General features: G+C 37.4%; 1 protein-coding gene and 1 pseudogene across 35 annotated transcripts in view; one reads left to right on the forward strand and one right to left on the reverse strand.

Annotated features, from left to right (window-relative positions):
- Positions 1–17972, reverse strand: part of SWT1 (SWT1 RNA endoribonuclease homolog) — a 135979-nt gene that overhangs the window by 55026 nt on the left and 62981 nt on the right. For all 35 annotated transcript variants that reach the window (XM_054673589.2, XM_513044.8, XM_063794680.1 and 32 more), the window contains 2 exons: positions 15946–16133; positions 5928–6059 (listed from right to left, as the gene is read on the reverse strand). In XM_054673589.2, the coding sequence (XP_054529564.1) occupies positions 5928–6059; positions 15946–16133 (320 nt within the window). The remainder of the gene's footprint in view (positions 1–5927; positions 6060–15945; positions 16134–17972) is intronic.
- Positions 9871–10845, forward strand: LOC101057591 (large ribosomal subunit protein uL18-like; annotated as a pseudogene).

Below are 17972 nucleotides of genomic sequence, written 5' to 3' on the forward strand. Positions count from 1 at the left end.
GGGGTTGTTTTTTTCTTGTAAATCTATTTAAGTTCTTTGTATATTCTGGATATTAGCCCTTTGTCAGATGGATAGATTGCAAAAATTTTCTCCCATTCTGTAGGTTGCCTGTTCACTCTGATGATAGTTTCTTTTGCTGTGCAGAAGCTCTTTAATCAGAACCCATTTGTCTATTTTGGCTTTTGTTGCCATTGCTTTGGGTGTTTTAATCATGAAGTCTTTGCCCATGCCTATGTCCTGAATGGTATTGCCTAGGTTTTCTTCTAAAGTTTTTATGGTTTAGGTCTTATGTTTAAGTCTTTAATCCCTCTTGAGTTAATTTTTGTGTAAGGTGTAAGGAAGGAATCCAGTTTCAGCTTTCTGCATATGGCTAGCCAGTTTTCCCAACACCATTTATTAAATAGGGAATCCTTTCCCCATTGCTTGTTTTTGTCAGGTTTGTCAAAGATCAAATGGTTGTAGATGTGTGGCATTACTTCTGAGGCCTCTGTTCTGTTCCATTGGTCTATGTCTCTGTTTTGGTACCAGTACCACGCTGTTTTTGTTACTGTAGCCTTCTAGTATGGTTTGAAGTCAGGTAGCGTGATGCCTCCAGTTTTGTTAGGATTGCTTAGTATTTTTTATTTTTTATTTTTTGCTTAGGATTGTCTTGGCTATGTGGGCTCTTTTTTGGTTCCATATGAAATTTAAAGTAGTTTTTTCCAATTCTGTGAAGAAAGTCAATGGTAGCTTGATTGGAATAGCAGTGAATCTATAAATTACTTTGGGCAGTATAGCCATTTTGATGATATTGATTCTTCCTACTCATGAGCATGAAATGTTTTTCTATTTGTTTGTGTCCTCTCTTATTTCTTTGAGCAGTGGTTTGTAGTTCTCATTGAAGAGGTCATTCAAATCCCTTGTAAAAGTTGTATTCCTAGGTATTTTATTGTCTTTGTAGCAATTGTGAATGGGAGTTCACTCTTGATTTGGCTGTTTGTTATTATTGTAAAGGAATGCTTGTGATTTTTGCACATTGATTTTGTATCCTGAGACTTTGCTGAAGTTGCTTATCAGCTTAAGGAGATTTTGGGCTGAGACGATGGGGTTTTCTAAATATACAATCATGTCATCTGCAAACGGAGACAATTTGACCTCTTCTCTTCCTATTTGAATACCCTTTATTTCTTTCTCTTGCCTGATTGCCCTGGCCAGAACTTCCAATACTATGCTGAATTGGAGTGGTGAGAGAGGGCATCCTTGTCTTCTGCCAGGAATGCTTCCAGTTTTTGCCCATTCAGTATGATACTGGCTATGGGTTTGTCATAAATAGCTCTTATTATTTTGAGATACATTGTATCAATACCGAGTTTACTGAGAGTTTTTAGCATGAAGGGCTGCTGAATTTTGTCAAAGGCCTTTTCTGCATCTATTGAGATAATCATGTGGTTTTTGTTATTGGTTCTGTTTATGTGATGGATTACATTGATTGATTTGCGTATGTTGAACCAGCCTTGCATCTCAGGGATGAAGCTGACTTGATCATGGTGGATAAGCTTTTTGATGTGCTGCTGGATTTGGTGTGCCATAATTTTATTAGGATTTTCGCATTGATGTTCATCAGGGATATTTGCCTGAAATTTTCTTTTTTGTTGTGTCTCTGCCAGGTTTTGGTATCAGGATGATGCTGGCCTCATAAAATGTGTTAGGGAGGATTCCCTCTTTTTCTATTGTTTGGAATAGTTTCAGAAGAAATGATACCAGCTCCTCTTTGTACCTCTGGTAGAATTCAGCTGTGAATCTGTCTAGTCCTGGACTTTTCTTTTGGTTGGTAGGCTATTAATTGCTGCCTCAATTTCAGAACTTGTTACTGGTCTATTCAGGGATTCGACTTCTTCCTGGTTTGGTCTTGGGAGGGTGTATGTGTCCAGAAATTTATCCAATTCTTCTAGATTTTCTAATTTATTTGCATAGAGGTGTTTATAAGTAGTCTCTGATGGTAGTTTGTATTTCTGTGGGATTGGTGGTGATATCCCCTTTATCATTTTTTATTGCATCTATTTGATTCTTCCCTCTTTTCTTCTTTATTAGTCTAGCTAGTGGCCTGCCATACAAGAGCTCCTGAAGGAAGCACTAAACATGGAAAGGAACAACCGGTACCAGCCACTGCAAAAACATACCAAATTGTACGTAAAGACCATCGACACTATGAAGAAACTGCACCAACTAACGGGCAAAGAAAACCAGCTAACATCATAATGGCAGGATTAAATTCACACATAACAATATTAACCTTAAATGTAAATGGGCTAAATGCCCCAATTAAAAGGCACAGACTGGCTAATTGGATAAAGAATCAAGATCCATTGGTGTGCAGTATTCAGGAGACCATCTCATGTGCAAAGACACACACAGGCTCAAAATAAAGGGATGGAGGAATATTTACGAAGCAAATAGAAAGAAAAAAAAGCAGGGGTTGCAATCCTAGTCTCTGATAAAACACACTTTAAACAAACAAAGATCAAAAGAGACAAAGGCATTACATAATGCTAAAGGAATTAATGCAACAAGAAGAGCTAACTATCCTAAATACATCTGCACCCAATACAGGAGTACCCAGATTCATAAAGCAAGTTCTTAGAGACCTACAAAGAGACTTAGACTCCTACACAATAATAGTGGTAGACTTTAACACCCCACTGTCAATATTAGACAGATCAATGAGACAGAAAATTAACAAAGATATCCAGGACTTGAACTCAGCTCTGGACCAGGCAGACCTAATAGACATCTACAGAACTCTCCGCGCCAAATCAACAGAATATACATTCTTCTCAGCACCACACTGCCCTTATTTTAAAATTAGGCCGGGCGCAGAGGCTCACACCTGTAATCCCAGCACTTTGGGAGGCTGAGGCGGGTGGATCATGAGGTCAGGAGATCGAGACCATCCTTGCTAACATGGTGAAACCCGGTCTCTACTAAAAATACAAAAAAATTAGCCGGGCATGGTGGCGGGTGCCTGTAGCCCCAGCTACTTGGGAGGCTGAGGCAGGAGAATGGCATGAACCCAGGAGGCAGAGCTTGCAGTGAGCCGAGATTGCGCTACTGCACTCCAGCCTGGGCGACAGAGCAAGACTCCGTCTCAAAAAATAAATAAATAAATAAAATTGACCACATAATTCGAAGTAAAACACTCTTCAGCAAATGCAAAAGAATGTAAATCATAACAAACAGTCTCTCAGACCACAGTGCAATCAAATTAGAACTCAGGATTAAGAAACTCACTCAAAACCGCTCAACTACATGGAAAGTGAACAACCTGCTCCTGAATGACTACTGGGTACATAATGAAATGAAGGCAGAAATAAAGATGTTCTTTTTGAAACCAATGAGAACAAAGACACAACATACCAGAATCTCTGGGACACATTTAAAGCAGTGTGTAGAGGGAAATTTATAGCACTAAATGCTCACAAGAGAAAGCAGGAAAGATCTAAAATTGACACTCTAACATCACAATTAAAAGAAGTAGAGAAGCAAGAGCAAAGAAATTCAAAAGCTAGCAGAAGAAAAGAAGTAAGTAAGATCAGAGCAGAACTGAAGGAGACAGAGACACGAAAAGCCCTTCAAAAACTCAATGAATCCAGGAGCTGGTTTTTTGAAAAGATCATTCCTATTTTTTTAAACTCCCAGGTGATTATAGTCTGCCACTAGGGCTGAGAATCACTTGGGCCAGTGATGCTCAGCCTTCAGCATGAACAGAATCACCTAGAGGACACAGACCTATAGGCCTCATACCCACAGTTTCTGATTGAATAAATCTGAGAGGGCCTGAAAATCTGCACTTTTAACAAGTTAGATGTGGTGATGACGCTGGTCTTGTGATTACACTTTGAGAACCACTAGATAAGCATATTGGCTAGAGGTTCTCAACCTTGCTGACACATATGAATTACCTGGGGAAATTTTTTAAATCTTCATTGCCAGGCACACCCCAGACTAATTACATATGAATCTCTAGGGTGGAGGATCCAGGCATCAATATGTTTTAAAGTTCCTAAAATTAAAAAAATTTCCTTACAGCAGAGGTTTATAAAGCCATTAATATGCTAATAATACAAGTGATTTCCCCAGAAGGTGGTAGAGTATGCAATATTTCCAGTTTTTTGAACCAGAAACACTTCTGGCACATAATTAACAGCTCTGAATGTCTGAAATACTGGCCTATCAGATAAAATGGAAACTGCTTTGCATGGCCTGAGACACACTCCTCCAACCTCGATCCAGCCTCATCTTTTGCCAACCCTTCCTCCCGCCACTGCATATATATATCTCTATTAAAATATTAATACCTTTTGATTGCAAGATCTGTTCTAATATGATTGAATTATTTCCACAGCTGTTTGGATTCAGAGGTCATATCTTATTTCTCTTTGGTCCCCAGTGCCTAGTACGATACCAAGTATAGCAGGTGCTCAATGAACATCTGCTGAGTTATTACTTTCTGTAGAAAATATACTGTCAAGTATGGCTTTTATGCAATCTAGAGTGAACAGAAGTTTTTACACAGCTAAAATCAGAACTCAATAGTTCACCCTTATGGAGCCACCCTTATTTTAATAAGGCTTTAAATTATAAAGGGACTATTTGCATTTAGAGGTAACATTTAACTTGTGTTAGGATCTGCCATACTTTAAATTCATTAATAACTTAAGGGTGGCAGAAGTTTAGATAACTTTTTATTATAAGAATTATTTAGGCCAACTGCGATTCAAAAAGAGGCAAAAATGCCTTCTAGATTAACAAGGCAAAAATGCCTTGTATATTAACAATAGTTTGCAAAAACCATTCAAGAGAAATGAAAAAAAATTTTTTTGAAAATTCAAGTTTTTCAAACTTGAACATAGCAAAATCAACTCAGTTTTGTTTCTGTTTTAATTTACAAAGAACAGTATTTTTGTGTTATCAACCTGTATATCTAATTCAGGTCAAACAATCTTGGTACATAACGATAAAACTGCAAAGGTTAGAAGTATCCTCCTTTAGTGCCACAAAAGAAAGCACTTGATTTTATGCTATAAAGTGCCACGGTCTATTCTATAGCTTTCTGGCACTATATTTTCCATATGCATCACAAACATTTTAAATAATCACATATGTATAAATTTCAAAGCATCCTAAGACTATGTTGCTTTTTTGTTTGTTTGTTTTTTGTTTTGAGATGGAGTTTCACTCTTGTTGCCCAGGCTGGAGTGTAATGATGTGATCTCGGCTCACTGAAACCTCTGCCTCCCAGGTTCAAGTGATTCTCCTCCCTCAGCCTCCCAAGTAGCTGGGATTACAGGTGCCTGCCACAATGCCCGGCTAATTTTTTGTATTTTTTAGTAAAGACAGGGTTTCACCACGTTGGCGAGGCTGGTCTCAAACTACTGACCTCAACTGATCCACCCACCTCAGCCACCCAAAGTGCTGGGATTACAGGCGTGAGACACTATGCCCAGCAACTATGTTGCTTTTCAAACTTATTTCAATTTGTAGTTCTGTAAAACTATATTGGAAGAAAAAAATCATGCTAAAAATATTAACATATTTGTTTTCAAGAGCAATGATAATCACCTTAACATATATTTATTCCATAAGTAATTATGGAGTGCCCATTACATGACAGGCACTGTTCTAGGAGTTATAGTTACACAATAATGAAAAAGTTCATGAAGTTTATAAGCTGGTATATTTTTTCTAGAAAGGGAAAAGGTGGAAACATTCTTGTGATCTCAACTAGAAATAGGGATTATTTGCAAGAGAGGGAGAAAGAGTTGAATCTAAAAGTCATTAGTTTATAAAATTTGCTATGTGACTCCTAGCAACTCTGAAAAAGTTGGTAAGCCTAGGAGAAAGAGAAAAGTAATAAGTAAATAACACTTTAAAATTAATATAGTGTTTACCTTTGAATTCCTTCAAGAATATCCCTCACAGCTGCCATTAACTTTTGAAGACATATAAATGCTTCTTCAAATGACGCTATATTTGAAGTAGTCAGAGCTGAATTTGAGCCCAATCTTTGAAATACATCCGTGCTAAAATAGAGAAAAAAAAGATACTCATAGGTATACATACATATTTAATGTAATTCAAGTATTTCTGCTGCAAATGTATAAAGTAAAGTAGTATTTATTATCACTAATCTCTCAGAATGCTGATCTATTTAAATTAGAAATAAAAGATAGTAAAATACGAAAGTCTGGGATAAGATTCATGTAAAGGATCTAGTTCAGACACTATACAGGTCTAATCTAAAGTAATACTATGAAAGTTGTGTGAATATTGTTTCATTCTAAGAGACAACAAGAGATAGAGGAGAAGTAATGCTATCCATCTGCATTCAAGTCAGTACTCAGGATGAGAACGATGAAGAAAAAAATTAGAGATCAGATTATTCCTGTTGAAACTAGAAGTTAATCCTAGTAATTTCACTTGTAGAAATTTATCGTAAATTAATAATAGTTATTCACAATTAGGCAACAATTAGTAACACCTTAAATGTATAACAATATAAGCAGTGTTAAGTAATCAGTAAGTTGGCCACTTGATAAAATACCAAACTAGGCTGGGCGTGATGGCTCACCCATGTAATCTCAACACTTTGAAAGGCCGAGGAGGGAGGATCACTTGAGGCCAGAAGTTTGAGACCTGCCTAGGCAACATCGTTCGACCTTGTCTCTAGAAAAAAAATTTAAAAATTAGAGAGGCGTGGTGGCACTGCCTGTAGTCCCAGCTACTTGGGAGGCTAAGGTGGGAGGATCGCTTGAACCCAGGAGGCCGAGGCTTCAGCGAGCTGTCATCGTGCCACTGCATTCCAGCCTGGGCAACAAAATGAGACCCTGTCTCAAAACAAAACAAACACACACACACACACACACACAAAACACCAAACTATTAAAATGATGCTTATGCCACCTATGATATAGAAAAATAAAAGTAGAGAAAATTTACTTTATAACATAAGAACAACCATATAAAAATCCAAAACATGTTGTGCTTGGTTTGACTAGTGTCCCCCCATAATTCATATATTCACCCAGAACCTCAGAATGTTACCTTATTTGAAACAGGGTCTTTGAGATGTAATTAGTTAAGTTAAAATGAGGTCATGCTGGATTAGAATGGGCCCTACTCCATGTGAAGAAAAAGGCAGAGATGGGAGTGATACATCTACAAGGCAAGGACTGCTGGCAACTACCAGAAGAAAAGAGAAAGACATGAAACAGATCCTCCCTCAGAAACTCCAGAAGAACCAAGCCTGCAGACACTTGGATTTCAAATGTTTGGCCTCCAGGTCTGTGAGCAAATACATTTCTGTTGTTTTGGGCCAGCCAGTTTGTGATACTTTGCTACAGCAGCTGTAGGAAACTAATTACATTCCTAAAAAACAAGAATGAGTATGCTTAATAAATTCACAATGTTGACTACGGTAGACTTTAGGCAGCAGCACTCAAAGGAATTTCCTCCCCTACTTTATACTTTCCAAAGTATTCCTTTTATAACTGTCGTAAAACTCACTTAACATAAAATTCACCACTTTGAACATTCTGAAGCATATAATTCAGTGGCATTTAGTACATTCACAATGCTGTGTAACCATCACCACTATCTAGTTAAAGAACATTTCATTACCCAAAAAGGAAACTGAATCCATTGAGTGGTTACTCCCCAGGATTCTCCTCTTGCCCCGCCAAACCCCTGCAACCACCACTCTGCTTTCTGTCTCTATGGATTTGCCTATTCCGGGTATTTGTGTGTGTGCATTTGCTATTTTTTAGATAAAACCAAATTTATTTTATTTAAAAATATTTACATTTAAAAAAAATTTTCTAAATTTAAAGCCTAAAAAGAGAATGTAAAAAGAGAATATGTAATACCCACAGTCTACCAACCAGAGATAAGCATTACTAACATACCTGGTTCTTTCTTCATCTTTTTCTGGATATACAAGCAAATTGTGTGTGTGGAGGTGTGGTTGTGAGAGAGTGGCTAGGGAGGCAGGAGGAGACCGAGAGAGAAAACAGGAAACAACATCTTCCAGGAAAGCCATCAGTAAATCAAAGTACTATATACTAGATACCATCATTCCAAAAACTTCCATTATAATTTTTATATAGATTTATACAATTTAGGTAAAAGGATGAGGACACTAAAAGTTCTTCCTCCAGGGTTTATCCTAAATGACAAAATGTGGGAGAAATGAGCATGAGATGAGGATGAAAATAACCATATCAGTCATAGGATTGCCAGGTACAATCATCTTTTGCTGTGGGTACTACTATTTTTGCTCCTGTCTCTTGAGCTGTATCGGCAAATCTTGTTGTTTTTAACCTTTAAAATATATCCAGCATTTGACCAATTCTTATCATCTCTCCCACAACTGCCCTGACCCAAATCATCATCATTTTCCACCTGGATTATCACAGTACACACCTAACCGGTATCTCGCGCCCTCTTCCTGCCTCACCCTCATCACTTCATAGCCTGCTCTCAACAAGGCAAAGCAATCTTTTTTAAAACGCAGGCCTGATCTTGTCATTCCTTTGCTTAAAATTGTGCTGTAGCTTTTGCTAAGAGTAAAAGCCCTAAATTCTTACAATGGCTTATAGGCCCTACACAATTAGCACACTGTACCTCCCCACTTCATCTCCTCCTACTCTGCCCCCTTGCTCCAGCCACACTGGCCTTCTTTCAGTTCACCCAATGTATTAGACATGTTCTTTCAAGCTCTTTGTAATTTCTATTCTTCTATCTGAAACGCTTTTCCTGTAAATAACTATATGCTCCCATCCTCACCTCCTTCAAGACAGTACAAATGCCATTTTTTAACTGAAGGTTTTCTTGAACACTCTCTAACACTGTAATTACCACTCCTCCCTAAAACCGTGTTACTATTCCTCCATTTCTTCTTTCCTCTTAAGGCGTCATGATCAAATGACATACTACCAAGTGCCTGAAAGTATGAAAAAAATACAATAAATACACCATTTTCCCTTGATTCTAGACTTTTACAGACACTGTGCAATGTATTAACTATTGGATCCATGGCTAAAATTTAGAGGTCCTTCACTTGAAAATGTATCTTTTTTTGAGACAGTGTCTTGCTCAGTTGCCCAGGCTGGAGTACGGTGGTACAATCACAGCTCACTGCAGCCTTGATCTCCTGATCTCAAGCAATTCTCTCACCTCAGCCTCCCGAGTAGCTGGCACTACAGGTGAGGGCTACCACACAAGGCTAACTTTTTTGATTTCTAGTAAAGATGAGGTCTCACTATATTGCCCAGGCTGGTCTCAAACTCCTGAGTTCAAACAATCCTCTTGCCTCAGCCTCCCAAAGTGCTCGGATTATGGGCATGAACCACTGCATCTAGCAGAAAATGTATCTTAAGGCTGAAGAAAAAAATACTGATATATATATACATTTTTTTTTAATGTGACATACTGTTTAAAGATGTTTACCACAGGTTCCCAGACTTTTTTGATACCCTTTCTTTTTGAGATAGGGTCTCACTCTGTCACCCAGGCTGGAGTGCAATGGCATAATTACAGCTCACTGCAGCTTCTACCTCCCGGGCTCAAGTGATTGTCCCACATCAGCCTCCTGAGTAGCTGGGACCACAGGTGCATGCCACTATGACCAGCTAATTTTTAATATTTTTTGTAGAGACAAAGTCTCACCATGTTGCCCAGGCTGGTCTCAAACTCTTCGACTGAAGCGATCCTCCTACCTCTCTCTGCCTCCCAAAGTGCTGGGATTATAGACATGAGCCATCATGCCTGGCCTCAGGATACACATTTTTAAAAATGTCTCGCCTTTTTCCCCCGCTAGAGCTGCTGGGCCTGCAGGTCTCTGTCAAGCTGCAGACGCAGGTCTCTGTTCTGCAGGATGGGGTTTGTTAAAGTTGTTAAGAATAAGGCCTACTTTAAGAGATACCAAGTGAAATGTAGAAGACGACGAGAAGGTAAAAATGATTACTATACTTGGAAACGCTTGGTGATAATAGGATAAAAATAAGTACAACACACTCAAATACAGGATGACAGTTCATGTAACAAACAGAGATATCATTTGTCAGACTGCTTCTGCTCGTATAGAGAGGGATATGATAGTCTGCACAGTATATGTACACAAACTGCCAAAATAATGGTATGAAGGTTGGCCTGAAAAATTATGCTGCGGCATATTGTACTGGCCTGCTGCTGGCCCGCAGGCTTCTCAATAGGTTTGGCATGGACAAGATCTTTGAAAGCCAAGTGGAAGAGACTGGCAATGAATACAATGTGGAGAGCACTGATGGTCAGCCAGGTGCCTTTACCTGCTATTTGGATGCAGGTCTTGCCAGAATTACCACTGGCAATAAAGTTTTTAGCACCCTGAAGGGAGCTGTGGATGGATGCTTGTCTATCCCTCATAGTACCAAACAATTCTCTGGTTATGATTCTGAAAGCAAGGAATTTAATGCAGAAGTACACTGGAAGCACATCATGGGCCAGAATGTTGCAGATTACATGTGCTATTTAATGGAAGAAGATAAAGATGCTTACAAGAAACAGTTCTCTCAATACATAAAGAACAGCATAACTCCAGACATGATGGAGGAGATGTATAAGAAAGCTCATGCTGCTATACAAAAGAATCCAGTCTATGAAAAGACGCCGAAGAAAGAAGTTAAAAAGAAGAGGTGGAACTGTCCCAAAATGTCCATTGCTCAGAAGAAAGATCGGGTAGCTCAAAAGAAGGCAAGCTTCCTCAGAGCTCAGGAGCGGGCTGCTGAGAGCTAAACCAAACAATTTTCTATAAGGATTTTTCAGATAAAGACAATAAACTTATGGACAGCAAAAAAAAAAAAAAAAAAAAAAAAAAAGTCTCAGAAGCTTAAATGAGAAATAGCAGGGAAGTTTTTGTTTGTTTTTGTTTGTTTTAATTTGAATCAGTAGTATCTAACACTTAACTAAATTCCTTGTAAGTAGAAAAGATACCAAAAACCTGACCTGATGAGCTACAAACCTGCAACTGATTTTTAAAGAGAGGGTCTTGTTGTGTTGCCCAGGCTAGTCTCAAACATTTGGCCTCAAGTGATCCTCCCACTTCAGTCTCCCAAAGTGCTGGGATTACAGGCATGACCCACCATGCCCAGCCTCGCTCTGGTATAGTTTTATATAACTATTTGTGCATAGGTCCTACCAGACTTCCAAATAAGCATCTTTACATGAAAGGCCCATGAGCGATTATGTCAAAAAACTTCTATAATGTGTCTGGTACATAACTAGGCTTGAGAAACAGTAAAGTAGGCCTAAATAAATATGTATTAATAAGGCAATATAAGCATTTTTGTCTTGCTGAAATGCTATTACATAGAGTATATTATCCAGAAACTACGCAAAACTCCCTAGCATCCAACACAAATGCATGTACATTATAGGTGAACTCTAAGAAAGGACAGCTAAAATATCTTAGATATAGTTTTAATCTATTTTATTTTGAAAGTGGTAATCCCTGTCAGGGATATATGGTAACTTTCTGCTAACCAGAATGTCTGATTAGCCAAAACCTTAAAACTATGTTAAGATTGAAACAAAAAAAAAACCTTTGCTTTATATGAAAATATAAATTTGTAAATATTATTGTTAGTCCTCATGCCATTTATTGTTATTTCTTTAGCATGACAGGTTATAAAGCCAGTAGATAGTTTATGTTTATGCACGCTAAATAGAAGTATTTCTTCCTTTTAAACAAAAGTATTTATCTTCTTTTAACAAAATCTTACAATGAATAACAGTAATACAGTCGTGTCACTTAAGACAATAAGAATACATTCTAAGAAATGCACTGCTGGGCAATTGCATTGTTATGCAAACACCTTAGAGTGTATTTACATAAACCTAGATGGTATGACTTACTAGACATCTAGGCTGTATGGTATAGCCTATTGCTCCTTAGCTACAAATCTGTACAGGATATTACTGTACTGAATACTGCAGGCAGTTTTAACACAATGTTAAATATTTGGGTATCTAAACATATGTAAGCATAGGAAAGGTACAGTAAAAGATATGGTATTATAATCTTATGGGACTACTGTCATACATATTCCATTGTTGACCAAAATGTAATGAAAGTGCTAAAAAAAAAAATGACAAAACTTTAGCTAGATAAAAAAAAGGGCAAATACGCAAATCAGAGATGAAAAAGGAGACATTACCACAGAAATACAAAGAATCATAAGAAACTATTATGAATAGCCATTAATGAATAACTATGATAACAAGTTTGATAACATAGAAGAAACAGATAAATTCCTGGACACATACAATCTACCAGGATTCAATTACAAAGAAATAGAAAATCTGAACAAATCCATAACAAGTGAGGAAACTGAATCAGTAATAAAATTTTCCATCAGTGACAATTCTGGAACCTGATGGCTTCATTGCTGAATTCTAACAAATATTTAAAGAAAAATTAATACCAATTTTCCTCAAACTATTCTAGAAAATTGAAGAAGCAGGAATACTTGCAAACTCATTATACAAGGCCAACATTACCAATTTCAAAACTAGACAAGGACATGGCAAGAAAATGAAACTACAGACCAATATCCTCGATAAACAGGTACAAAAATTCTCAACAAGATACTAGCAAACTGAATCCAACCACACATTTAAAAGTTCACTATGATCAAGTGGGATCCATCTCAGGGATGCAAGAATGGTTCAAAATACACAAATCAATAAATGTGATAAACCACATTAACAGAATCAAAGACAAAAATGATAGGATCATTTCAATAGATGCAGAAAAACCATTTGACAAAATTCAACATCCCTTCATGATTAAAAACTCCCAAAAAATTAGATACAGAAGGAGCATACCTCAATGCAATAAAGGCCATATATGACAAACCCATAGTTAACATCATACTGAAGGAACAAGAACACCTACTTTTACCACTTGTATTCAATATTGTACTGGAAGTCTTATAGCAATTAGGCAAGAAAAGGAAAGGAAGGGCATCCAAATTGGAAAGAAGGAAGTCAAATTATCCCTGTTCACAGACAACATGATCGTATATATGGAAAACTCTTAAGACTCCACCGAAAATGTCTTAGAGATAATAAATGAATTCAATAAAGTTGCAGGATACTAATCAACATACAAAAGTCAATAGCATTTCTATATGCTAATAGTGAACTATCTGAAAAAGAAAACAAGAAAACAATTCAATTTATAATAGCTACCAAAAAAGTAAACCTAATCAAGGAGGTGAAAGATCTTACGCTGAAAACTCTAAAACATGGATAAAAGAAATAGAAGGGGATACAATAAATGGAAAGATATCTCATGTTCATGTATTGGAAGAATTAATATCATCAAAATGGTCATACTTTCCAAAGTGATCTACAGATTTAATGCAATCTCTACCAAAATTCCAGTGTCATTCTTCATAGAAACAAAAAAAAATCATAAATTTCACATGCCAAATTTGAATAGCGAAAGCAATCCCTGAGCAAAAAGAACAAAGCTGGAGGCATCACACTACCTGATTTCAAAATATACCACAAACAACCAAAAATTAACCAAGAAAAAAACAAACAACAAAATATACCACAAAGCTATAGTAACCAAAACAGCATGGTACTGGCTGGCATAAGACAGACACATAAACCAACGGAACAGAATAGAGAGCCCAGAAGTAAATTAACATACCCAAAGCCATCTGATTTTGGACATGGGTACCAAGAACACACATTGGGAAAAAGCTTTTACACAGTGAAGGAAACAACAGAGTGAAAAGACAACCAAGAAAATGGGAGAAAATATATGCAAACTATACATCTCACAAGGGATTAATATCCAGAATATGTAAGAAACTTAATTCAACAGCAAGAAAACAAGATAACCCAATTAAAAATGTGCAAAAGGATAAATGGCCTCCAGCTCCATCCATGTCCCTGCAAAGGACATGATCTCATTCTTTCTTATGGCTGCTTAATACTTCATGGTGTATACAGGGCATTATCCTTAGCAAACTAATGCAGGAACAAAAAACCAAATACCACTTGTGCTCACTTATAAGTGGGAGCTAAATGATGAGAACACATGGACACATAGAGGGGAGCAATGAACACTGGGGCCTATTGGAGGGTGGAAGGTGAGAGGAGGGAGAGGATCAGGAAAAACAATTAATGGGTACTAGGCCTAATGCCTGGGTGAAGAAATAATCTGTACAACAAACTCCCATGACACAAGTTTACAAATAAAATAAACTTGCACATGTACCCCTGAACTTAAAGTTTAAAAAATGGGCAAAAGACCTTAATATAAATTTTTCAAAGGAAGACATTTGAATGGCCACCAGGTATATAAAAAATGCTTGACATCACTAATCATCAGGGAAATGCAAATCAAAATCACACTGAGACACCACCTCACTCCAGTTAGAGTGGCTATTATCAGAAAGAAGAAAAGTGTTGGCCAGGTGCGGTGGCTCACACCTGTAATCCTTTGGGAAACCAAGGCAAGAGGACTGCTTAAGCCCAGGAGTTTGCAGGAGTTTGAGACCAACCTGGGCAACATAGTGAGACATCATCTCTATAAGAAATTAAAAAATCAAAAAAATGAGGTGAGAGGATCGTTTGAGCCCAGTAGGTCACTGCAGTGAGCCATGATTATACCACTGCACTACCACCTGGGTGACAGAGCGAGACCCTGCCTCAAAAAAGCCAACAAACAAAAAAATAAGTGTTGGCAATGATATGCAGAAAAGGGAACACTTTATACACTGTTTGTGGGATTTGTAAATTAGTGGTGCCATTATGTAAAATAGTACAGAGGTTCCTCAAAAAATTAAAAACTGAACTACCGTATGATCCAGCAATCCCATTACTGGGTATACATCCAAAGGACATGAAATGAGTATGTCAAAGAGATGCCTGCACTCCTGTGTCTGCTGTAGCACTATTTACAATAGTTTATCTCACAGAGGCAGAGTAGAACAGTGGTCACTAGAGAACGGAGATGGGAGAATGAGGAGAGGTTGGTCAATATGTACAAAGTTACAATTAGATAGGTGGAATAAGTTCTGGTGTTCTATTGCATAGTAGGGTGACTATGGCTCAAAGTAAAGTATTGCACATTACAAAATAGCTAGAAGAGAGGCTTTTGATTTTTTTTTTTTTTTTTTTTTTTTTTTTTTGAGATGGCGTCTTGCTTTGTCACCCAGGCTGGAGTGCAGTGGCACAGTCAGTTCACCGCAACCTCCACCTTCCAGATTCAAGCAATTCTCCTGCCTCAGCCTCCTGAGCAGCTGGGACGACAGGTACACGCCACCATGCCCGGCTTATTTTTGTACTTTTCTTTTTTCAGTAGAGATGGGGTTTCACCATGTTGGCCAGGCTGGTTTCAAACTACTGACCTCAAGTGATCCACTCACCTCTGCCTCCCGAAGTGCTGGGATTATGGGTGTAAGCCACCACGCCCGGCCTAAATGTTCTTATCACAAAGAAGATCACGATAAATGCATGAGCTGATGAATACCTCATGAAAAATACATGATAAATGCATTACAATAGCCAAGATATGAAATCAACCTAAGTGTCCAATAATGGATGAATGCATAAAGGAAATGTGGTACATATACACAATGGAATACTTTTCATCCATAAAAAAGAACTCTATTCTGTCACTTGTGACAACGTGGATAAACCTGGAGAATATCATGTTAAGTGAAAAAAGCTTTTTTTTTCACTTAACACTTAAAATGCATGAGGTATTCATCAGGCTCACTAGCCTGATTTGATTATATATCACATATATCTATTGAAACGTCAAATTGTACATCAAATTGTACCCTGTAAATATGTACAATTATAATGTCAATTTAAAAAATAACTAAAAAAAAATTCCCCCAAATTTAGTACCTGTTCTGATATATTGTAATCCAAACACTCTCTAGGATAGACCAGATTTCTTGATGCCTGCTGGGTTGGGGAAGATGAGAACTCGAGAAAACAGTGATTTCTTGATTATGAGAATTCTTCAATGAAGTACCTTCCTGCTTTTTAGTCACTGTGTTTTCTGAAGAATTTGGCTTAAGTTTTGTCTTGACCTGGGGAAATAAGAATTACATAAAATGCAGCTAGTTCTTCATTTGCAGAGGAGAAAAAGAGAGTGGCAACTGTGCTTACAAATGTTCTAGCTTTCTGAGAACTGGTGGCAATTCTTTTTCTTTTATTATGTACATAATATTCCCAGAAAAGCATCAGAGCTAGAAAAGATATTTTCCTTTTCCATTTAAATCAAACAATATTTCCAATCTACTTATAATGATTTGTTTAGCTAGCATGCTAATGTCAATTTAAGAATACTGCTTGAATACTTCTACATATGCAGTACTGAAAGAGACAGAGGACCCCTAGAATACAAAGTATAGAGGTACAATCAAGCCTTGAAGCACCTTACAATCCAGTTTTAAGAAAATGTAAAGGGCTGCAAAGTGTTGTTTAAAAAAAAAATCAAGATATAATTTAAACCTCAGGTTATGGGTAATGGTGAACCACTGAAGGTTTCTAACTTAGGCAGTGATATACTCAGAAGTGCACTCTAAGATAAACTAAAACAGAAGAAAGCGGAGGCAAGAAAACTGGTTAGAAAGTTACTGAAATAATCCAAGAGGAGAGTCCTGAGAACATGGATTAGCTATAAAAAGGCAGCAGAATGAAAAGAAAAATAAAATGCATGCAAGAAATATAAAGACTTGGCCAAAGACTAGATCCAGGGAGTGAGGGAGACCCTAAGACATTCTTTAACCTAGATGTGTTAGAAGAATGATACAAATAAATAGGAACTTAGGGTGGTCATAAATCTAGAAGAGTGTGTGTGTGTGTGTGTGTGTCTGTGTGCACGCACACATGCACACTAAGTAGACTGAACCTTCTTGATTACTTCCCCAGAGGAATGTATACAGTTTTACTCAGTAAAAGTCAAACAAATACTCGGAAGCAATACGTCTCACATACATATACAGGAATTGATGGAAATACTATTTGATGTTTCATAATCACTGCAATTTTAAAGATCACATTAACTTATGCGTTGCTAATGAGGGACAATTCACTGAACATATCACATATTATAGTGTAGTAGCAATAAACTGTAGTGTGTATTTGTCTATGTTTCCAAATTTTATGGCCTCTTGTTGTAAAGCTAAGAAGAGAGGCTGCTTGCAAATAAGAATCCTCTTTGGATGAACAGAATATGTTTGTTTTTTAGGTATATGTTGAGTTTGAGGTATAAAAAGTTATCCAGGTAAAGATAGTTAGCAAGTAATTGGATATGTAGATCTGCAGCTTAAATATACAGTTAAGAATCATTCTCATGGAGACAAGTCTTAGGAGATGAAATAGACAAACTGAAGGGGGAAAAGTAGGAACTAGCAAAAATAAGAGGGGAAGAATCAGTATGCAATAACAATAGAAGCCAAGGGAGTCAGGTTTCAGGAAAGAAAGGATAGACACCACCAAGTGCTGAAGAAGGACTGAGAAGAAGAATAAGAAAGAGAAAAGGGTAACTTTGATAATCAGAAAGCAAATGACAACCTACAGTTTCTTTCAGTGGAGTGTGGAGATAAAATTCTACTTGTAAAGGATTAACAGGTAAGTGAGTGCTCTAGCCTTGTGCAGTTGGCAAAAAAAAAAAGAAAGAAAGAAAAGAAAAAGAGACAAGAAAATAAAACAAAAAAAAAAGAGTGCAAAAATGAAAACAATGGTTAGAAATTGCTCTTTTTTTTTTTTTTTTGAGACAGGGTCTCATTCTGCCACCCAGGCTGGAGTGCAGTGGTGTGATCTCGGCTCACTGCAGCCTCTGCCTCTAGGACTCAGGTGATCCTCAACCCTCCCCAGGAGCTGGGACCAGCGGTGCAAGCCATCAGGCCCAGCTAATTTTTTTT

The sequence above is a fragment of the Pan troglodytes genome, chromosome 1, assembly GCF_028858775.2.
Source record: "Pan troglodytes isolate AG18354 chromosome 1, NHGRI_mPanTro3-v2.0_pri, whole genome shotgun sequence".
In the NCBI taxonomy this organism is placed as follows: domain Eukaryota; kingdom Metazoa; phylum Chordata; class Mammalia; order Primates; family Hominidae; genus Pan; species Pan troglodytes.